This window comes from Moschus berezovskii, chromosome 16 (genome assembly GCF_049115385.1).
Source record: "Moschus berezovskii isolate FMDL1 chromosome 16, NW_MosBer_1.0, whole genome shotgun sequence".
NCBI lineage: Eukaryota > Metazoa > Chordata > Mammalia > Artiodactyla > Moschidae > Moschus > Moschus berezovskii.
In genome coordinates this window covers 60707894-60732095 of record NC_142475.1, presented here as the reverse complement: position 1 = coordinate 60732095, position 24202 = coordinate 60707894, and the positions used below count along the sequence as shown (strand labels likewise).

The window sequence follows — 24202 nt, the reverse complement described above, 5'->3', positions numbered from 1 at the left end:
GTGCTGAGGGCAGGGGGTGGGGTGGAGTGAGGGGTGGAGGGGGTGGAGTGGAGGGTGTGGGGGGAGGGGATGGTCAATATTCCAGAAATACTTTATCAGAATTGTACACACAGGACTATAACAAACTCAGAGCATATTTTATTTAATCCTCCGAACAAAGAACCTTCCACCAAAAGAGCCTCTTCTCATGCTTCATCATAAAATAATGAAGCTGATTTACAGTTTTCTATTGTTTCATATGCGTCCTCTTATTGGAAGCAAACACAATGCTGAAGAAAAGATATTGCACCAAATAAGGATGAAGAACCTAAGACCGAGAGTTAAGAGTTAAGGTGGCCAACTAGGAGGTGATATGGCCGAGGTATGAATTCTACGGGGCTCTCTTGGTCCCTTAGACGGTAAAGAATCTGCCTGCAATGCAAGAGACCTGAGTTCCATCCCTGGATCAGGAAGATCCCCTAGAGAAGGGAATGGCTACCCATCCCAGTATTCTAGTGAACTTTTCACTGCATTTGATTTGTCACTTGTTCTCACCTTTGGGCATTATTTTCTTCCTCCTATTATCAACTTAAGAAAAAATAAAGATTAGAGAGGATGGAGGAAGGTCTGTGCATCATGTCAGATTGTTATGTCACAGCAATTCCAAGACAATGAACTTGAAGAATGGGAAAAGAAGAAAGGTCTTATGAGTACGATAAAGCAATCATTTTCAGTGTCTCCAATATTTCATAAACATTAAATAAAAGACTGAGTTTCCCAAACAGCTTATCCACAATTGCAGTTCTGGCTGTGATAGTGCATCAAGAACAGTTGATAAATTATTAATCTGCAGCACTGTCTGAATTGGCATAGATTCCATGGAAAGAGTGATGTGCCAGTCTAGCAACTGCTCTGTTTTACAGAGCAACATAATGTATATGTGTATATAACCTGGGAGATATCGTGTTTATTGCACAAAGTGATTTCTTTCTTAAGGCTATTTTTCTAAATTATTTTACAGTGATGCTCAGGGCAACTACAATCAATCTGTTATGAGGTTCCATAGTTGTTTTAGACATCAACTTAGAACTGTCCTAATTCTGAATCCTATGAAATCCATGTAGCAGCTGGAAATTCAATAATTTTTTCTGTGCCCCTGGCAATAACATATAGCACTGGGAGTTGCATTTTGTCAGGTGGCACCTTATCTGTCCGCCTCATCCATTATCAAACAGACCTGGCTTGCTCACTTCAAAGATCCATGTTTTACTGATGATTTGATGAGATTAAGATAAAAAATGTTCCATTTTTGAAGCTATTTTCTTTATAATTTTCCAAACCATTATTGCACAAAGTTTAAAATAACAAGCATGTATCCACAGATGTAGCTTTTTTAAAAAAAGCCTTGTATGGTAGAACTAATATATCTATTGAGCCTAGGATTCCCAAGAGTATATAAACAGTTTGAGTATAAAATATGTTCATTCTATAACCAACTTTAACATATTCCTGTTATTTCTATTTGAACATTACCTTCAGAGGCAGAGATATGCATTAATTTTTATACATGAATAATTTAAATAGGAGAAAATCTTTATTTTTTGAAAGCTAATTTTATTGAGAAACATATCATTTGAGGTCAAAGCTATTTTTTAAATCCTTATAACACCCACCTAAACAGGATGTCCAAGAAATTCCTTTATTTTAACCTCTTCCAGCTAAAGCTCATGGTCTCCACTTTGGACCAAGCTGCTTTTCCTATTGCATCCCCTATCTTGGGACTGATACCATGTTCCACAAAATTTATTGGGTTCAGTGATCTCTTCTGAAAATCAGGATGAGGTATTAGGAACTACACATGTACAAGAGTTTTCTCTGAGCTTTCTATAATTTGAATTGCTATGTAGTGAAAATTTTATTTGAAATAACAATTTACAGTTTGAGAAAAGAAGAATTAAAGATGAGAATACGAATGGTTTTCAGGAACCATGGCCTTTTCCACAAACACAGATGTCAGTGAAAAGCATCAGGAAATCACTTTATATTTAGGCTCATTTTATTTCTTATGGGGAACAATTGAGTGTGGAAACTAAGATCAATTCATTTTGACCTGAGAGTATAACATAACTATTTCAGCCTCTGTAATCCCATGACACAGACTTTGAGACAACACTTGCAAGGCAGGATGTGTTTGGACAAAATCTCCATGGAATTCAGAGACTAAGTGATCACGAAGGCACAAGGTCTTTTCAGTTGGTACCTGTCTTTGGTTTTCCGTCTCCAGGCGCAGCCTGGCCTCCACACACCTCCGTGTCTCCAGGAAGGCTTGGCGCTGGGCCCGGTCTGACAGGTAACTGATGAAGATTCCAGCTGTGTTCATACACATGAATAACACTGCCTGGGCCACAACCTAGAACAGAATTACAAACATAGCCTTGTCAAGCAGTTAAAAGAAGAGCTGCCTGCAGGCAAAGAGAATAACTGAACAAAAACTTCCAAGGTAGGGCTTCCCTGGTGGCTCAGTGGTAAAGAATCCATCTGACAATGCAGGAGACATGGGTTTGATCCCTGGGTTGGGAATATCCCACATGCCTTGGGGCAACTAAGCCTGTGGACCACAACAATTGAGCCTGTGCTCTAGAGCTGGGGAGCCGCAACTACTGAAGGCCGCATGCCTAGAGCCCGTGCTCAGCACTCAGAGAAGCCACCACAATGAGAAACCCACACACTGCAATGAAGAGCAGCCCCGGCTTGCAGCAACTATAAAAAAACCCAGGCAGCAACGAAGACCCAGGACAGCCAAAAATAAATACATATATATTAAAAAAAAATTTCCAAGGTAAATCTTAAGGTAATAATTCAAATGTTTTGTAGCAGTTGAATAGAACCATGCCCCTCATTCAGTTCTCAGGTCAACTTATTCCTACAGGCCTTCTTCAACCACTCCATCCAGTTTAAAGCTTCTCCCTCCCTAAATCCAGATTTGAACTCAAATTTGAAACCTCAAGCAAAGCTTCCTTCCTCACTCTATCTCACTTACCCCTTCACTAGCTGAAATTTTTAATTTTTTAAAGGGTTGAGGAAGCAGGTGAAAAGATTAGTAAGAAACAGGAAACGTGTTAGTTTAGAGGTACTATTGCATTTGACTTTGGTACCCAGGTTTTCTCGGGGGAGCATCCAAGTCCTGATGTTCTTAACTCAAGAGAAAATATCACATTTGTCTACTGCTTTCTATTTCCATTGCCATTACCCATCTCCCAGGTGCCAAAGTCTCTTTAACTCTTAAGTTAAACTTTGTATTTTCACATTTGAAATTGAAAGTGTTAGTCGCTCAGTCGTGCCTGACTCTTTGTGATCCCATGGACTATAGTCTGCATGCTCTGTCCATGGAATTCTCCAGGCTGGAATACTGGAGTGGGTTGCCATTTCCTTCTCCAGGGAAATTTGCAGACCCAAGAATTGAACTAGGGTTTCCTGTGTTACAGGCAGACTCTTTACCATCTGAGCCACTTAGGAAGCACATTTGCCCCGTTCCAAACTTCCCTCTGGTGAAAAAAGCAGGAGATTCTGGAAAGCAATCAATACATGGAAGAAAAAAAATTGCATAGTATGGCTTTCTTGATTTTTATGGCTTTAGCTTGAGGGCAGATAACATAAGGTATAGTTTGAGGGTGAAAAATTGCAATGGGAAACCCAGTTGGTCTGAAGAAGCAAAGAATAAGGTTCAGTACCTATGGCTGATTCACGCTGATGGGTGGCAGAAACCAACACAAATTATAAAGCCATTATCCTACAATTAAAAATCAATGAATAAAAAATAGTAAGGTTCAGAACAACTGTAGTTGCTGAAAAGTGATGGGAAAAGCCCCCAAAGAAGAGAATCAGTGAGGAAGAACATTAAATTCCTATATAGACTCTTCTCTGACCCACATATGCACAGGGTAAACAGCAAGTGATCAAGTTAACGGTAAAAGAATTGAACTGAGATTTGAACTGCCATAAATAAATAAAATTTTAAAAAAGAATACATTAAATATTCCTAAAGGAAACAGCATGGGAGACTTGCAGTACCAGGTAACAGAACTGTTGTAACACCATAATAATTAAGACATCCTGGTATTTACACAGGGATACAGAAATTGACCACTGGATGTGAATGGAAAGCCCAGAAACATAAACATACAAACTTGACAATAATGCATTGTAGTTCTAAGGAGAAAATAAGGCCTTTTCAACAAAGGGTATTAGAACAATTTGTTATTCACTTGGAAAGTAAAGTAAAAGTAAATTCCTGCCTAATCCAATATATAGGAATACATTGCAAGTGGATTAATGTCTTAAATATGAAAGGCACAAATAATTTACTATTTTGATAAATTTTTAAAATTAAATTCAAAGAATACAAACCATAAAAGTAGATTGATACATTTGACAAAATTAAAATTAAGCATTTCTATTCATTGAAAGACAGCTTTAATTAAATGAAAGACACTATAAGTAGAGATATATACAACACTTAAAACTGGTAAAAATTAATTTAAGCTCACATGAAGAACTTGTATAAATCTATAAAAATAAAAGCAATCTTAAAAGATATACAGGCAAAAGAGAAGTGGGGTATTTCAAAGACAAGAGAATATCAACATTAAAATAAATGTAACAATCTAGGAACTACAAGTTAAAAATCCACACCCATTCCACATCTACCAGGTTGGCACCAAAAAGGAAAAAAAAAATAATGGGCATCATCAAATCGGCAAGGATGCTGTTGGCAATGTGAACTGACATTGCTATTTGAACTTTGCACACTAATCTTTAATTTGCACATCACTAGAACTGAACCTTTCCCCTTCATACCCAGAGCCTTTGCACAAATGGCCCAGGAAACATGCCCAAGAATGTTAAGAACAGCGTTTTCTACAAGGGCTTGAAAGTGGAAATAATGTGAATTTCCACCAACAGTATAATGGATATTTTAGGATGTATTAAAATACTTAAATACCACTCAGTGGTGATGATAAATCTACTATTATTATATGAATCAAAAATGTTTGTAGAGACTTCCCTGGCAGTCCAGTGGTTAAGAATCTGCACTTCCATTGCAGGGGGCACAGATTTGGTCCCTGGTCAGGGAACTAAAATCCTGCATGCTGTGTGATGCAGCCAAAGAATAAATAAATAAAAATAAAAGTAATTAAGCATCTTAAAGAAGTAGGCTTGCCCTACCATTCTTTATCCCTGCACACCGTGCTCTTAGCACAATTTATATTTATTCGCAGGCTTGGTTGTCTGGTACCTATTTTATCACATTGGATTATTACTTCTGATTCTATAGGATGATGTTTGTTTTACCATGTACTGATACCTAGTACCTAGCATAGTGGCTGACAAGTGCTTAAGCACAGTGCCTGTTCAGTTCAGTTCAGTTCAGTCGCTCAGTCGTGTCCGACTCTTTGCGACCCCATGAATCACAGCACGCCAGGCCTCCCTGTCCATCACCAACTCCTGGAGTTCACCCAAACTCATGTCCATCGACTCGGTGATGCCATCCAGCCATCTCATCCTCTGTCATCCCCTTCTCCTCCTGCCGCCAATCCCTCCCAGCATCAGAGTCTCTTCCAGTGAGTCAACTCGTCTCATGAAGTGGCCAAAGTATTGGCGTTTCAGCTTCAGCGTCAGTCCTTCCAGTGAACACCCAGGGCTGACCTCCATGTGTGGGGTATTTGCTGAATGAGTAGGTGAACGCATGAGTAGCTCTCCTATGGACCACTCATCATTACTTACAAGGTCTGATGGACTAATGATCTTAAAATACCAGTAATAATGCAAAATATCCCCCAAAAGTCTTTGACAAAATTAAAACACATGTGGGAACTGGAAAAAACCTTAAGTACCTGACTTTACAAGAGATAAAGGAGGGGGAAGCATTTCTGATAAAGGGACACTAGTTATTAACTATGTAAATAAACTACTCAGATTGCTTTATGCCTTTAATATTGTTAGCAATCAAAATCCCAAGTGGAATTTTCATTTGGTACTTGGAAGATGACTTAAAAGTGTATCTGAAAGAATATATGAGTTAGAATACTGGAGACATTTTTACAAAAGAGATTACAGAGGGTCACTGCACAGCCAGAAGATAATATACACCATCAGGCAATAATAATTAAAATTCTGACAACAGTGAAAACCTTAACTGAAAATTTAGTGAAATAAAATAGAAAACATAATGAGTTTGTATGTAATACATATGGCTCAACGATTCAGTGGATAAATAATTGTCAGTAACAGGATAATTTTTCATCTATTGAAAAAATGGGTGATAGCCACCTCATAATATATATCAAAATAAATGCCAATGAAATAAAGACTTAAATGTGAAAAAGAGACTACCCAAAAACGAAAATAAAAGAGAATATTGTTCTAATCTAAGCAGAAAAGCAAGAGTTAAGTCTCAAAAATAAGTAAGTTTTTTATAAAAAATGAAATTATTCTGACATATTGCTGGTGTGGGTGGTAAAGTTTACTCATTTCTTTCCACCCAGTGACCTGACTTCTAGTCATGTATCTTAAGGAAACAATCATATATAGGATCAGAGGTTTCTGTCAAGGGATGTTCATTTATTAATGAAAACAAAAAATAAATGGAAATTGTGTATTTTAGGAGTAGGGGAAACGGCTGAATGACTGAAGCATGCATATATGAGATAATATAAAGTTGCATTAAAATATTTAATGACATGCACAAACCTGTATGGTACATTAAGATATAGTATTTAAAGCTGTATTACAGCACTAATCTATGAATTCAATGTGATCCTAATACCCAGTACAAAAGAAAAAAAATATATATGTACTTGCATGTATATGTCCATGCATGTGTGTAAGTGTGTGTGTCAGACATCTTGGAATGTGAAGTCAAGTGGGCCTTAGAAAGCATCACTACGAACAAAGCTAGTGGAGGTGATGGAATTCCAGTTGAGCTATTTCAAGTCTTGAAAGATGATGCTGTGAAAGTGCTGCACTCAATATGCCAGCAGATTTGGAAAACTCAGCAGTGGCCACAGGACTGGAAGAGGTCAGTCTTCATTCCAATCCCAAAGAAAGGCAATGCCAAAGAATGCTCAAACTACTGCTCAATTGCACTCATCTCACACGCTAGTAAAGTCATGCTCAAAATTCTCCAAGCCAGGCTTCAGCAGTATGTAAACCGTGAACTCCCAGATGTTCAAGCAGGTTTTAGAAAAGGCAGAGGCACCAGAGATCAAATTGCCAACATCCGCTGGATCATGGAGAAAGCAAGAGAGTTCCAGAAAAACATCTATTTCTGCTTCATTGACTATGCCAAAGCCTTTGACTGTGTCGATCACAATAAACTGTGGAACATTCTGAAAGAGATGGGAATCCCAGACCACCTGACCTGCCTCTTGAGAAACCTGTATGCAGGTCAGGAAGCAACAGTTAGAACTGGACATGGAACAACAGACTGGTTCCAAATAGGAAAAGGTGTACGTCAAGGCTGTATATTGTCACCTTGCTTATTTAACTTCTATGCAGAGTACATCATGAGGAACGCTGGGCTGGAAGAAGCACAAGCTGGAATCAAGATTGCTGGGAGAAATATCAATAACCTCAGATATGCAGATGACACTACCCTTATGGCAGAAAGTGAAGAGGAACTCAAAAGCCTCTTGATGAAAGTGAAAGAGGAGAGTGAAAAGGTTGGCTTGAAGCTCAACATTCAGAAAACAAAGATCATGGCATCTGGTCCCATCACTTCATGGGAAATAGATGGAAAAACAGTGGAAACAGTGTCAGACTTTATTTTTTGGGGCTCCAAAATCACTGCAGATGCTGATTGCAGCCATGAAATTAAAAGACGCTTGCTCCTTGGAAGGAAAGTTATGACCAACCTTGATAGTATATTAAAAAGCAGAGACATTACTTTGCCAACCAAGGTCCGTCTAGTCAAGGCAATGGTTTTTCCCGTGGTCATGTATGGATGTGAGAGTTGGACTGTGAAGAAAGCTGATCGCCGAAGAATGGATGCTTTTGAACTGTGGTGCTGGAGAAGACTCTTGAGAGTCCCTTATACTGCAAGGAGATCCAACCAGTCCATTCTAAAGGAGATCAATCCTGGATGTTCATTGGAGGGACTGATGCTAAAGCTGAAACTCCAATACTTTGGCCACCTCATGCGATGAGCTGACTCACTGGAAAAGACTCTGATGCTGGGAAAGGTTGGGGGCGGGAAGAGAAGGGGACGACGGAGAATGAGATGGCTGGATGGCATCACCGACTCTGTGGACATGAGTTTGAGTGTACTCCGGGAGTTGGTGATGGACAGGGAGGCCTGGCGTGCTGTGATTCATGGGGTCGCGGAGAGTCGGACACGACTGAGCGACTGAACTGAACTGAACTGATATTAAAATAGGAGGAAGAGGTTATTCAGACGAGTCACTTGTGATGATATAACAAGGCAGTAAAAACAGGGAAAACACAAAAACATGAGGAATCAAGATTGAGAAGAATTTCACCCAAAAAGGTGAGCCCAGCATTTGGGGTTTCTTTCTTCCTAAGGGCATCTGCAAATTTCAAAGGAGGTGTCTGAGAGCTTCAGAAGCAGAACTGAGTGTTCAAGACTCAGGAACCAGCGGAACAAGAGCTGAGAGGAAGCAAAGGTGGAGATGCTGGAGAAGAAGAGTCCCCAAACAACCACTTGTATGTGGACTTGATCCTTGATCAGTAGTTGACCTCCCAAATATCTTTACTGTTGCATTTTAGTCATGGGGTCGCCGAGAGTCGGACACGACTGAGTGACTGAACTGAACTGAAGTATCTAACAATACTTAAAATGTTGAATTATTTTTTAAAGCAAATTTTATGTAGGTGCTATTCCATTGTAGAAGCTGCAGATCTGTGTTTCCATTAAAGGGAGGGGTATATATTGATATGATGTCTCAGGTTGGTTATCTTATACAATCCCTCCAACTTACAGCCCTCTCTAGATCCCTGTTAGCCCCACTTGTAAGCCACCTCTGCCCCAGAGCTGACATACTGAATGTGAGATGCTTAAGAAACATCTGTTGATCAATGCTTTATTTTTCTACCCTTACATATCTGTAAACTGCCATTGAGAAGTCTTCCTAACCCTTCACTACTAAATAATTTATCTATTCAAAATTATTTATGGAGCAAGTTCTGTGTGTCAGGTACAGTTTTATAAGCTGGCAGTGTGCAAAGCAGATAAAGCTCAGCTCTCATTCTAGTGGTAGGAAACAGGTAATAAACAAATAAACCAAGGAATATTTAACACATAGGGGCTTCCCTGTTGGCTCAGTGGTAAAGAATTCACCTGCAATGAGAAGACGTAGGTGACATGTTTTTGATCCTGGGTTGGAAGATCCCCTGGAGGAAGAAATGGCAGCCCACTTCAGTATTCTCACCTGGAGAATCCCATGGACAGAGGAGCCTGGTGGGCTACAGTCTGTGGGGTCGCAAAGAGTCAGACACAACTGAGCACGTCAAGCACATCATTTAACACATGGTGATGCTGTGTGTGAGATAAATGCTAAAAGAAAAACATAGCAGCATAAGAGGATAGACAGTGATGGAGTAAGGTTGGGACTGCTCATTTACAGGGAGTTTAGAGAAAACTCTCTGATAAGAGATATTTGAGCAATATCTAAAAAAATGAAGAGAGTCATGGAATATTTGGGAAGAGCGGTTCAGGAGAAGGAAACAGAAAGCACAAAGTCTCTGAGGTGGAGAAGCAAGAAGCCCGCTCAAACCCATCATGAAGTCCACCATGGTTGGACAGAGAGTGGGGCAGGAGGATGGAGGCACATTTAGGAGACGAGCCCTGAAAGGTACCAAAGCGTCAGACTGTGCATGGTCTTGCACATGGTAAGAATGTTGACTTTAGGGACTTCCTTGGGGGGTCCAGAGGCTTGCACACTGCACTTCCACTGCAGGGGACTCAGGTTTGATCCCTGGTTGGGGAACTAAGATCCCACATGTTGAACAGCGTGGCCCCCAAATTAAAAGAATACTGGCTTTTCTCTCTGTGAGACAGGAAGGTACTGGAGAGTCCTCAGTCCTGGGAGACATGACCCACCTTCCACATTTTAAGGGTCATGCACTGGCTGCTGTGAAGGAAACAGACTCTACAAGGGGCCAGGATGGAGTCATGGAGAAAAGTTACAAGGCTCTTGGAAAGGTCCACTGAAGAGAGATGGTGGGCTTGGACCAGGGTGGCCATTGTGCAGCTGGTGAGATCGGGCCAGGCCCTGAATACATGTCAAAGATAGAGACAAAATTCACTGATAAATTCTGTGTAGGTGATGGAAAGAGGACAGGAGATGAGAGTGACCTCCAGGAAATTACTCATCCTCACCACACGTGCGCATCATCTAGGGGCTTAAAAAGACGCAGATCCCCTCGGTCCTACTCAGACCTGCTGAACAAACACACACAAGACTGAGGCCTGGGAATCTTCATTTTTAGGAATCTCCCAAAATCACCTTCTGTAGTGGGCCTATGGGTTGCCACAGGGAATCACTGCTTCATGAAAATGGTCTGAAGATCATAAATAACACTGCCTTTTGACCTCCTATATATAGTCTATCAGTCATATTGTAATAGGGAAGAACAAAGTTGATTCCATATAGATCTATTGATTTTACTTTAACCTTTCTATTCCATTGCTTTTGCTTAGAGTTAGGAATGTTGCCTACAGTTTAAAGCACACAGGTAGCCTGTTCTCAAGGCTCTGACTTTTAAAGGTATGATGCTTTTCCACTCATACAAGGGATTAAAAAGTAAACAGAAAGGAACATTTGTTTAGCTGGAGATTTACAGGAACACTGTGACCTGACCTATGTGGACAGTGTTTCTGCATCAAGAAGTTTGCCGCAATCAACCTTACCCTTACTTCACTTTGCCTTTAAAAATGCTTTGCTGAGACCATATTGGGGAGTTTGTGTTGGTCTGGGGTGCAAGTCATCCATATCCTTGCATAGCCCAGCAATAAGCCTTTCTCTGCTCCGAACTCTGGTGTTTTGATATTATTTGGCTTCACTGTGCGTCGGGCACATGAACTTGAGTTCACTAACATCACTAAATTCTGGACTCCCACAGGGCAGAGACAATTTTAATGAATCTCATCTCTTAGCACAGGGTCTGGCATTGTAATACTCAGCAAACACTTGTCGAATCTAATCAACTTGACAGAGTCACATGAGTGAATTTCAATGACCCACCTCTCGGGTGCAGTTGTGTGATGCCTGGGAAGAGGGACATTATCTCTGTGAATGGGAAGCCCTTGACAAATTCATCCAGATAGGATGAGTCCCTCCTCACCTTCCCCAGAGTCTCTTCCTCCAAGCCCTGGAGATGGAAACTTCTCTGTGTGGGCCAGGCCTCTCCCCTTCCTCCCTGGAGTGGTGTCAACAGCGTGGGCACTGCTATTCGAGCCAGGCAGTTGAGAGGTGGAAAGGCTTGCGGAGTCAGCTGCCCCATTTGACACAGGATTTGTGCTTTTATCATGGCAGCAAGATCTGTGCCATTCATTGCAAACCGGCCAGACTGGAGGTGGGAAAGAGGACTGACTCCCTGGGGATCCCCCCACCCTTCTGCATTCAAAGTTATGCCACAAGGATGTGCATCTCATTTTCTCTGCAGTTCGCTCTGTACAGGGAGCATTGCCACAGTCTGCAGTCCAAGCTGTTGAAGACTAGAAGAGACGCACTTTATTATAAGAACAGGAGAAAGACTCCCCTTCCATTCATTCTGGGTCTCCAAAAGCATCCTTTCAAGTGCTACTGGGTGTATGGAAAGACCAACTCCGGGAAAGTGACTATGGGACCTGTCCCTGTGGACACTTTTACTTTTTTAATTTAGTAAGGAGGAAATCTCTGGTGGTACAGTGGATAAGAATCCGTCTGCCAATGCAGGGGACATGGGTTCGATCCCTGGTCAGGGAAGATTCCACACACCGCTAGGGGGCAACTAAGCCCGTGTGCCACAACTGCTGAGCCTGCCTGCTGCAACTGCTGAAGCCCTTGGACCTAGAGCCCGTGTTGTACAACAAGAGAAGCCACTGCAGCAAAACTAGAGAATAATCCCTGCTCAACTAGAGAAAGCCGGCATACAAGCAAAGAAGACCTAGTTCTGGAGGTCCTGACAAAGTGAGTGGAGCAGCCACACACCAAGGGCCTTCACATCTGCCCTGTGCTGTAGCTTCTGCAACCAGAGACCTGGGTTTGCACTTCCTGTTGCCCCCATTTACTAGGCATACGACCACTCTTTGCCTTTTGAACTTTCTCATCTGAACAATGGGAATAAAACTTCACCACATAGAAGTACTTACATATATAGCTATATATTCATGTCTAAGAGATGGTGAAAGATAGGGAAGCCTGGCGTGCTACAGTGCATGAAGTTGTAAAAAGTCGTACATGACTTAGCCACTGAACAATGAACAATAAATATTTATATTGTATATATATGAATATGCATAGCAGGTAACAGATATCCAATAAATGTTGTAGATATAAACATGAGGTTGTTTTCCGCCAAATTCTAGTGTACAGTGCAATACATATTTTTTATCTCTGAATAAGTGATGCATTCAGTTCAGTTCAGTCGCTCAGTTGTGTCCAACTCTTTGCAACCCCATGAATCACAGCACGCCAGGCCTCCCTGTCCATCACCAACTCCCGGAGTTTACCCAAACTCATGTGCATTGAGTCGGTGATGCCATCCAGCCATCTCATCCTCTGTCATCCCCTTCTCCTCCTGCCCCCAATCCCTCCGAGCATCAGGGTCTTTTCCAGTAAGTCAACTCTTAGCATGAGGTGGCCAAAGTATTGGAGTGTCAGCCTCAGCATCAGTCCTTCCAATGAACACCCAGGACTGGTCTCCTTTAGGATGGACTGGTTGGATCTCCTTGCAGTCCAAGGGACTCGCAAGAGTCTTCTCCAGCAGCACAGTTCAAAAGCATCAATTCTTCGGTGCTCAGCTTTCTTCACAGTCCAACTCTCACATCCATACATGACCACTGGCAAAACCATAGTCTTGACTAGATGGACCTTTGTTGGCAAAGTAATGTCTCTGCTTTTCAATATGCTATCTAGGTAGCAAGCTACCTCCTAAATCAAGCACTGAAAATCATTCTGTGAGGATGCAGTATGCTATGATGCCAAAAACAAAAAGGTCATAGGTATAATCCCGAATGGAGAAGGCAATGGCAAGCCACTCCAGTACTCTTGCCTAGAAAATCCCATGGACAGAGGAGCCTGGTGGGCTACAGTCCATGGGGTCGCTACTAGTCGGACAAGACCGAGCAACTTCACTTTCACTTTTCACTTTCACACGTTGGAGAAGGAAATGGCAACCCATTCCAGTGTTCTTGCCTGGAGAATCCCAGGGATGGCGGAGCCTAGTGGGCTGCCGTCCATGGGGTTGCACAGAGTCGGACACGACTGAAGTGACTTAGCAGCAGCAGCATAATCCCGAATGTTCCTAGCTCTCTTTAGTTTGACTTTGAGGATGTTGTCTCTTCGAGTTTATATGAATGGGTTTGAGCACAACATTTCTTGGGTTAATCAGTCCTATATCGTATTTCTTATTCAAGCTTCAAGCGTGTTCTGAACACAGGAGAAAAAGATTTTCTCCCTTCAGATTCAGAAATAACCCAGAAGGCCATGAAGTATTAACATCTCTCGTATTTACGCTAATTTACAAAGAATGTTTCTGCTCATTGTTTACTATGTAGAGAAGGTAGTGGGGGGAATTATGGAGTCATTCAATCCCATCTCTACCTTTCACCCTCTGGGTGACCAGGCAAGTCATTCCCCTCACTAAGGGCGTGGATATTAAATGGTTTGGTTTGGTTTGGTCTGTAGCACTTATCAGTTTAGCCCAGTGGTTGAGGATCTGGGTTCTCAGTGAGTGAGTGAAAGTGAAAGTTTCTCAGTCATGTCTGACTCCTTGTGAACCGACAGGCTGTAGCCCACTAGGCTCCTCTGTCCACGGAATTCTTCAGGCAAGAACACTGGAGTGGGTTGCCATTCCCTTCTCCAGGGGATCTTCCTGATCCAGGGATTGAACTCAGATCTCCTGCGTCACAGGTAGATTCTTTACCATCTGAGCCACCCGAGTTTCCAATAATGCCACTTATTTGTTATGTAATCTTGGCCCAGTTAGCTAATACAGCCCTCATTTATAACAGAGGAATGCCTTTCTAAAGATGCTGTTGTGTAAGGAATGAGAGCAATCAGCAAAAGTCTTATGAAACAATCATTGCTCACTATGTGTTGACTGAGGTCATGGTTATTATTATTATTGCTTTTGTTGTATGTTATATCACAAGAATGACTCATGGAGGGTCTGAGCAGGTAAGCAATCTGGGAAGCTTTGTGTTTGAGAAAGATGTCCAGCAATACAGCAGGAGGAAGAGTTATCACCCTCTCTGAGTTAAGAACTCAGAGAAGACTGGGATGGCGGTGAATAGGAGGCTCCATGGGCTCAACTGAGCCAACTGGAGGCACAAAGGTGCCACTGCCAGCGTCTTCTGCCAGGGTCGAGGGTTCTTCTTACAGCTGTCAGCCTGAGACCAAGCTTCCTGTTTGTGCTTTATGGTAGTACATACTGAATTAGGAGAAGAAATTATAGACAGTACATAATGAAGTTTGAAAAATAACAGAGCATTAAAGCAATAAACTTAAGAGCGTATCTAAGGGAAAAAATGATGCTGGCATGCTGAATTCAGAGGGCATATGATAGCATGATGAATTAAATGATGAAAAAAGTACATAAAAACCTCTGAGTTCAGTGAGAAATGACAAAGTAATGAGGGGAAAAGGCAGTCTTTTCAGATGAGAACAAGAAGAGAGAATTATTCTGAAAAACAGAATTTAAAAAAATAAAAGGAGTATAAGATTTTTTTAAAAAATGGATTAAACAAAACTCTGACATTAAGGAGGAAGTAAAAATGTTAAAAGCTAAATATAGGAAGGACTGGAGGTGAGGAAAAATAAATGATTAAACCCTTCAAAAATAGATAAGGTAAGATGATGAAGTTAAACTTTTTAAAAATATCAGAAGTATAACAAGCAGTAGCTCAAAATTTAAAATAAACTATGCTCATGCAAAGTGGCTTAAGACACTAGCCCATTTACAATGTTTATTCCACAGTATTCAGAGAAAGGGACAAACCAAGTGGCCAGTAATTGCTCCAATAGTGTTTTCCAGGCTCTGGTAACTCTACCCTTAGCATCTCCTGCTTCTTTGCAAGGGAGGGAACGTGAGGAGGGCTTCCCTTTATACACTCCAATTGTGTACCAGATACTGAGCTTTGGCCTTTATGTATGCTTTTTTATAGCAACCCAAAGGAGCTTCCATGATGGCTCAGATGGCAAAGAATCTGCCTGCAATGCAGAAGACCCAGTTCCAATCCCTGTGTTGGGAAGATTCCCTGGAGAAGGGAATGGCAACCCATTCCAGTATTGTTTCCTGAAGGATTCCATCGATAGAGGAGCCTGGTGGGCTACACTCCATGGGGTCGCATAGAGTTGGACATGACTGAGCAACTAACAGACTTGGTCTTATTAGCTTCATTTCACGGAAATGAAAAATAAGACTCAGAGAGGTTAAGTAATTACCCAAGGCCCCAGAGCTAGTAAGTGGTACTAGCATGACCAATTGGTCTTGGTTTTCCTGGAACAGAGAACTTTGCTTTAAAATCTGGGTGGTCCTGGGAAAACCAGAAGGAGTTTTCCTAGCATGCTTTCTGCACAGCTTCCTTGCCATCTACAGCAGTGGTCCCCAACCTTTTTGGCACCAGGGACCGGCTTCACGGAAGACAATTTTTTCATGGTTGGTGGGGAGTTGGTTTGGGGATGATTCAAGTACATTACATTTATTGTGCACTTTATTTCTATTATTACCACATCAGCTCCATCTAGGATTATCAAGCATTAGATCCCAAAGGTTGGGGATCCATGATCTATTCAATTCACAGAACTCAAGACTCAGCCTGGTCCTCACCCCATATAGAAGCAACTCTCCTCTTTGTTTTCTGCTCTGTGGGACTCATATAGTCATCTATCATCACTCTTATATGGTGGTGATCAGTCTCATCCGCTGTCAACTCTACATCCCCAGGGCCTTGCGTAGTACTTACACTTAACCTGTGTGTACGTGTATGTGTGTGTTAGCCTCTCAGTCGTGTCTGACTCTCTGTGATTTCCTGGACTGTAACCCACCAGGCTCCTTTGTCCATGGGATTCTACAGGCAAGAATACTGGAATGGGTAGCCATTCCCTTCTCCAGGGGATCTTCCCCACCCAGGGATCAAACCCGGGTCTCCATCTTTGCAGGCAGATTCTTTATTGTTTGAGCCACCAGGGAAGCCTGTTCCTCATTCATTCTTAGAGGCAACAGATACTTACTGAGTGCCTCCAATAGGCGAGGCAGCACGCTAGGACTACGTACAGATGGACCAAAGAAACACAGGCCCTGCCCCCATGAAATATATAGACTGCTAACACTTCAGGCCTTTGGGATATGTCTGCTGAATGAATGAATGAGCTTGGTGGTGGACAAACTAAAGGGGTGTGAGCTGTTCAGCTTCCTCCCTTCCCTTAGGGGATGCCTCAGTTAAAGATTCTCAAGACCTTTTTTTTTTTTTTTTTTCTGGCCACACGCTGTGTAGTTTGCAGGCTCTTAGTTCCCCAACCAGGGATGGAACCAATGCCCCCCACAGTGGAAGTATGGAGTCTTAACACTGAACTGCCAGGGAATTTCATGAAGCAAATTTTCATGGATACCTAAGGGAAGAAAGAAAGTGTCTGTTCTCAGTTGTTCCCCTTCAATTATCCAGGAAGCTTCTATGGTTTAGGATTTTAGAGTTTGGGAGTCAGAATTTAACCCCAGCACTCTACCTCTGAGAGCCTCTGAGTCTATTTTGGTTTTTAATAGAAATGACTATTGATGACCTATTGTACATGTTCTAGGCACTATCTTGGGCTCTGGGGATACAGAACAAGTCTCTTTCACCTGAAGCTTATATTCCAGTGAACTTACTATTTCTTCACATGAAAAAGAATAAAGGAATCCCTGTGACCTAGGGTTATTGCAAAGATAAAATAAAATAACACACAAAACTTACTCTCAAAGTTATTATAGCTTAGCAGTCATAGAAGAATCATCACAGGTGATGATTCTTTGTGAGTAGTTATAAAGATTGAAGGAGGCAACTGTCTGACTTCCCTGGTGGTCCAGTGGTTAAGACTGTGCTTCTACTGCAGAGGGTGTGGCCAAAAAATTTTTTTTTAAAAGGGGAATGGGGAGGCAGTTGCCATACATAAAGAACTACTTAGCATTTACACAGTCAGTTCAATTCAATTCAGTAGCTCAGTGGTGTCCAACTGTTTGCAACCCCATGCACTGTAGCACATAAGGCTTCCCTGTCCATCACCAACTCCTGGAGCTTCCTCAAACTCATGCCCATCAAGTTGGTGATGCCATCCAACCATCTCATCCTCTGTCATCCCCTTATCCTCCTGCCTTCAATATTTCCCAGCATCAGGGTCTTTTCTAGAGAGTCAGTTCTTCACATCAGGTGGCCAAAGTATTGGAGTTTCAGCTTCAGTCCTTCCAATGAATATTCAGGACTGATTTTCTTTAGTATGGACTGGTTGGATTTCTTTGCAATCCAAGGAACTCTCAAGAGTCTTCTCCAGCACCACAGTTTGAAAGTATCAATTCTTCAGCGCTCAGCTTTCTTTATAGTCCAACTCTCACATCCATACATGACTACTGGAAAAACCACAGCTTTGACTAGATGGACCTTTGTTGGCAAAGTAATGTCTCTGATTTTTAATATGCTGTCTAAGTTGATCATAGTTTTTCTTCCAAGGAGCAAGCATCTTTTAATTTCATGGCTGTAGTCACCATCTGCGGTGATTTTGAAGCCCCCCAAAAAACAAAGTCGTTCACTGTTTCCATTGTTTCCCCATCTATTTTCCATGAAGTGATAGGACCAGATGCCATGATCTTAGTTTTCTGAAGGTTAAGTTTTAAGCCAACTTTGTTTTATACCATAAACACCCCAAAATTGCAGCCACTAGTACAGACGTTTTCACATAGGCTGCCTCCAGAAAAAGGCAGTGGGCAGAGACTCAGGAGGAGCTACTGGGCTTTGGTTCTCTGTCTCTCTCTTCTTTCTCCGGTATGCACTCCCTGGCTTGTAGTCATAGAGGATACCTTGGGGTTATCTAGATCAGCTTTTTGCCCCTGAAGAGCTGCCCTTTTGTGCCCCTCTCTGTGCTGATATCTCTGGGTGGTATCAGGTCTCTTTGTCTTCAGTTTCCATTTGGGTTCTTCCATGGCTAGTTCAGGAAGGAGCCAGGAAGTCAGGAAGAGAAAGAGAGGCTGGGGCAAGCCCTCATTCTGCAGCAGCCTGGGCAAAGACTGTGTTCCTGTGTAACTAACATGACAGCTCTCACCAGGTTTTGATAATACTACCCCTCTCCTTGCTCCATTGATCTCTGGAGGTGGAAACAGCATTCTCTGTGTCTCATCACGCTTTGTGGCTCCTTCAATCCGATCCTGGGGCTTCCCAGTGGCACAGTGGTAAAGAATCTGCCTGCCAATGCAGGAGACCCAAGAGATGTGAGTTCGATCCCTGGGTTGGGAAGATCGCTGGAGGAGGACATGGCAACTCACTCCAGTATTCTTGCCTGGGAAATCCCATGGACAGAAGAGCCTGGCGGGCTACAGTTCATAGAGTTGCAAAGAGTCAGAAATGACTGACTGACTGAGCTGGCATGCACGAAATCTTATCCCAAACATTTGCTTGATTGACAGTGGAACTGAGAATATGTCTGTTGCCAAAATCCATTCCATATCACTATGCTCAATCCTCCCCTGCAGAATACTCAGCCCTCCTAACTTTAGGACTCACAAACACTTCCTTGAATATTCCAGTTAAAGACAGTATCATCAAGGAATTCTTATTAATATTAATATCAATTAATATCAATATTAATGGATTTTGTTTTAGGAGGAGGCTCTTTTTCTGGAGGCTTGACCACATCAACCAACTCAATTGTTACTTTGCAAGGAAAACTAGGAGCCAAGTCCAGGTGCAGAGTTTTGTCATAAGTGCCAGAGTATTGGAGGAAGCTTCTCCATTGGACCCTGAATTTTACATGGTGACAAATTATAACCTAGCAGAGTTTTCTCATCTGTACATTTAGCTTCTCTGTATTGCAATTACAAGTTGGGGGTAAGAAAGAAGAGCAAAGAGAGAGAGGGAGAGAGGTGGGAAAGATAAGGGAAGGGAAGGGAAAGGGAGGGGAAAGAAGAGAGGGAAGAAAAAACCTAGACAGCATATTAAAAAGCAGAGACATCACTTTTCCAACAAAGGCCTGTATCGTCAAAGCTAGGGTCTTCCCAGTAGTCACATATGGATATGAGAGCTGGACCATAAAGAGGGCTGAGTGCTAAAGAATTGATGCTTTTGAGCTGTGGTGCTGGAGAAGACTCTTGAGAGTCCCTTGGACTGCAAGGAGATCCAACCAGTCCATCCTAAAGAAAATCAACCCTGGATATTCATTGGAAAGACTGCTGCTGAAGCTGAAGCTCTAATACTTTGGCCATCTGGTGTGAAGAACTGACTCATTGAAAAAGACCCTGATGCTGGGCAAGACTGCGGGCAAGAGGAGAAGGGGGTGGCAGAGGATGAGATGGCTGGATGGCATCACTGACTCAATAGACATGAATCTGAACAAACTCTGCGAGTAAGTGAAGGACAGGGAAGCCTGGTGTGCTGAAGCTCATGGGGTCTCAAAGAGTCGGGCATGACTGAGCGACTGGTTTGAGCATGGGATCTGTTCATGAGCACGTGGTGTGAGAGGACGAGGAGTTACAGTCTGTCTCAGTACGTGGCCTCCAGCAAGGCGCCCACCCCATCCAAATGGATGTGCCACTAGTTTAAAGTCACATCTCTGTCACACACCATGGCTCTAAACACAAGCCAACTGCTTCATCTGGCCTTGACCATTCCAGAGTAAAACTTGCCTGTGTTGGCTTATGGAGGTATGATACATCCATTTTGCTGACTTATTTTGGCATTTAACAGATTTTTTTTTTTAACAGCCTGACTTTTGACTATGTTGTTCGCTTTAAAACCAAACCTCAGTGTAAGCTGTGATTCCAAAGTAGAGTAGGTTTCACCCAAGAAGTGTATGTTGCATTGTGCCATGTGTAGCAGAAAATACGGAAGTGAGCAAAACAAGTAGAGATGGGAAAAGTCACAGTCTGGATGCCCACAACTCCTGGAAATGGCAGGTGAATAATAAACATTTCTTTGAATGAAAAGAGGAATGAATGACTCATCTGCCGCTGGCAGTCAGGAAAGACTCAGGTGTCCTTTCTGAAAAGACTCTTGATGCAAAAGGCACAGGGCATTTTGCAGCACTGTGTTGGAAATGAAGCCTATAAATATTCACAGGCAGGCAAATCAGATATGTTTTGAAGACCCAAGTGGACACTGATTCAATTCTCTTCTCTCTCCATCTAGGGCCTGTCAGGCATCGCATCTCAAGTGCTTTATGGATGTGGCTAGGAGGAGGCAAAGGGTCAGCTGGGGAATGTGAGACTCAAATGAATTGCTCCCCTGCTGGATCGACCCTCCTGGTTGGGTCACTGGCAGGTCACTGATGAAATGTCCCCCTTTGTCACATTCTCTGTTCCTGACACACAGGACACGAAAAAGCTGGGAATCTGCTTTAGCTACCTTTAAGAGTGCTTTCTCTCAGGACTTTCCTGGTGGTCCAGTGGTTAAGAATCTGCTTTGCAATTCAGGAGGTGAAGGTTCAGTCCCTGGTCAGGGAACTAAGATCCCACACCCTGAAGAACAATTAAGAGAATCTGTGCTCTGCAACGAAAGATCTCACATAATGCAACTAAGATCTGACGCAGGCCAGACAAAAAAATAGGGGTTCTTTTTCCAGAGTTAGCTTCAAAAATTTAAAAAATGGAGGTGGTGGTATGAGCCTGGGTGGTTTTGCTTAGCTTGGAGACAGATGCGTGTGCGGGAGTCCGGCTTGGGAAGAATATTACACGTGTCTCCAGTAGTGTCGTGTCAGACCTGGGGATGTCCTTTGTGACAGAAGGGGTGTGAGAATGGGCACAAGATTGCAGGATCCAGTGGTTGCATCACTCCCAGGAGCTGAGGGAGGCCTGGATTGAATAAGGGAGCACCTTGGTGTCATTAGTCAATCCCTCCGAAGATGGGACGCCACTCTCCAGGATGCAGTGGACACTTCAAAGGCATGCTGTTAAGCCCTGGTGGGTGGGATGCATGAGTCTGAGAAATAAAGAGGGGAAGCAGGAGTGACCCCACTTACCATCTCTCCCAGTGGCCCACCTGGGGAGCCTGAACCCCTGAGTGCTATAGCTTTAGAGTTCCAGCTCTCCACAGGTTGAAAACTTCCACCAGGTGACAGAGTAACAGTCCTGTGAGCTATAAAATACAGTGCGTTGGGCTCATTATGCCAAGTAACCAGCAGACATGCAGAGTTATCATTCAGGCAGGAATTATATCCTGGCCTAGGAAAGGCACAATGACCAGAAGCTCAAAGGCCTGAGGGGTTAGACCCTGAACCATGCCATCAGGTAAACCACCAAGAGATGCAAACCAGCGCCAGAGCTGCTAGCTGGCAGTGAGGGGAATCCAGAACACAGAAAAGAGGAGGCACACCATGTGCATCAGTTGGGCCCCCAAGACCAGCTACAGCAGTGATTTATCTCAGGCACTGCCCTCTTCTAAGCTTGCCCAGGAAAGACAGGCTCACCAGGGTCATAGAGAAACCACTCTCAGAACTTGTGTAAAGATGCAGATCCTAGTGGCACAAGGAGTGAACTGTGGTGGGTCTTGGGATGAACTGTTAGGTCTCCCTCTAGGAACCAGGGACATATTCTCCTAGGATTCCTGCCAAGGGCTGGTATCGTTCTTTGAGCATCAGCTCAGCTGAGAGGGCCTCCTCACCCAAGGTTACTCTCTAAGGCTAATGAACTTGGAGGTATAAATGCTCATAACTTCAGCTCAGAAGCATCATCCCGGCTTCAGAATTCCCCATGGACTTCTCGGGTGGTCCGGTGGTTAAGACTCTGCACTTCCATCGGAGGGTGCACAAGTTCAATGCCTGGTTGGGAACTAAGATCCTGAATGCCACATGGATCAGTCAAAAATAAACAAACTCCCCATGGAATTACTGAGGTTGCTGTAGAAACTGATTCACAGCTCAATTTGTCCCTTTGTCTAGTTTTACTTTCTTCTCTTCCTTTCCATGGGAGCTGATTCCCAAAACATCCCCTAATAAATTCCCAATACTCATCCACCTCTCAGTCTGCTTCTCAGAGGACCCAGCTGGTAATAACCAGAAAGCATTCAGAACCCTCACGAATGTTGTCAGCCTCCAATATTGGTTGAACGAATAAATTTGTTCAATGAGTGATTTAAATAATAAGTGTATTTTGCCATCCAGACCACTAGATGGATTATGATTTGACTGTGTCATTGACAGCTCTCTTCTTTCTTCATCCATTTTATATTTATTGAGCCCCAACAATGACCTGTGAAGTGAAGTGAAAGTTGCTCACTTGTGTTTGACTCTTTGTGATCCCTGGGCTATACAGTCCATGGCATTCTCCAGGCCAGAATACTGGAGTGGGTAGCCTTTCCCTTCTCCAGGGGATCTTCCCAACCGGGATAGAACCCAGGTCTCTCGCTTTGTAGGCGAATTCTTTACCAGCTGAGCCACAAGGGAATCCCAGGAATACTGGAGTGGGTAGCCTATCCCTTCTCCAGCGGATCTTCCTGATCCAGGAATCGAACCAGGGTCTCCTGCACTGCAGGCGCATTCCTTACCAACTGAGATATCAGACAATGACCTAGACACTATTTTATTTTATTTAAAAATTTTTTATTGGAGTATGGTTGATTCACAATGCTGTGTTAGCCTCAGGTATACAGCAAAGTGAACCAGTTCATTTGTACCCTTAAAAAAAAAATTCCACATATAAGTGACATCACATGATATCTGTCTGGCCCACTTCACCTAGGATGATAATATTTAGGTCCATCCATGTTGCTGCAAATGGCATCATTTCGCTCTTTTCCGTGGCGGAGTAACATTCCGTCGTATATATGTACCACACCTTTTCCGGCCATTCCTCTGTAGATGAGCATCTAGGTTGCCTCCGCATATGTTTTAGATTCTCATGGCAAATAAGACCTTCTCTCAGGGACCTTCCTTATGGGACACTCCGTAGGAACTTTAATTAAGATCAAATACTTCAGGTAAAACCTCTCTGGGGGTGGAAAGTTTAACGGAAACCTGAAGAATGAGGAGGAGCTGGCCAATAACAGAAGCAGGCAACAACTACCCCAGGCAGAGGGCAAGCAGAGAGGGTGACCCTACAGTAAGTGAGGCAGGGGAGGGCAAGGGCAGAGGGCTTCTTGCTGATGCTCTATAGCTAGTTTCAGCCTGGCGCCCTTGGGTTGAGCCACTTCTAGGTCACGGTGAAAACCACAGAAGATGGTTTTTCTACGCAATATATCTCTGCCCTGAGACTCTCTCTTCCTGCGATTTGAGACCAGAACTACCCTCTCCTCTCCAGCCTCCCCCACCGTTTCCTCCTTCCCCTCCCTCTGGAGCAGATGGCGCTGTCAAGGAGGTGGTGGTAGCAGTTCCCAAGGAAGTTTTTGGTGTGAGCATGAAGGAGGTGTTGTGTAATGTGATGGTTACTATGGCAAGTTTTATTGGGTAATTGGGTTTGAAGAAACATTTTGATTCATCATTAGCTATGGAGCTAAAAATAGTGCCTCGCCAAGAGCCTGTTTTCTCTTAAAATGTGTCTGCTGTTCTGATAAAGTGCAGTATGCACCAAAAATTGGAGCATTTTCTCAAGTCACCTAAATCTTGATCTTGACACCTCCAAAGAAGGCCCAATTATCATCTGCATTACTTCAACAGAAGTCATGTTTGTTGTTACAGATGAATATGGTATTGACTTAGATGAAAAAAAAAGAGTCCGTTATGTCCAAGTTGAAGAGCCCAATTCATAGAGAAGATCACTTTAGAGGGAATAACTTTATAAAGTTTCTCAACTACACGATTTTACAGGCAGGGGATAAAGCCAGTCTCCC

At 42.9% G+C, this 24202-nt stretch overlaps 1 protein-coding gene across 1 annotated transcript in view; it reads right to left on the bottom strand.

Annotated features, from left to right (window-relative positions):
* Positions 1–24202, bottom strand: part of ADCY8 (adenylate cyclase 8) — a 237202-nt gene that overhangs the window by 184362 nt on the left and 28638 nt on the right. Inside the window, exon 2 of the mRNA XM_055432577.2 lies at positions 2240–2389. Coding sequence (XP_055288552.2) covers positions 2240–2389 — 150 coding nt within the window. The remainder of the gene's footprint in view (positions 1–2239; positions 2390–24202) is intronic.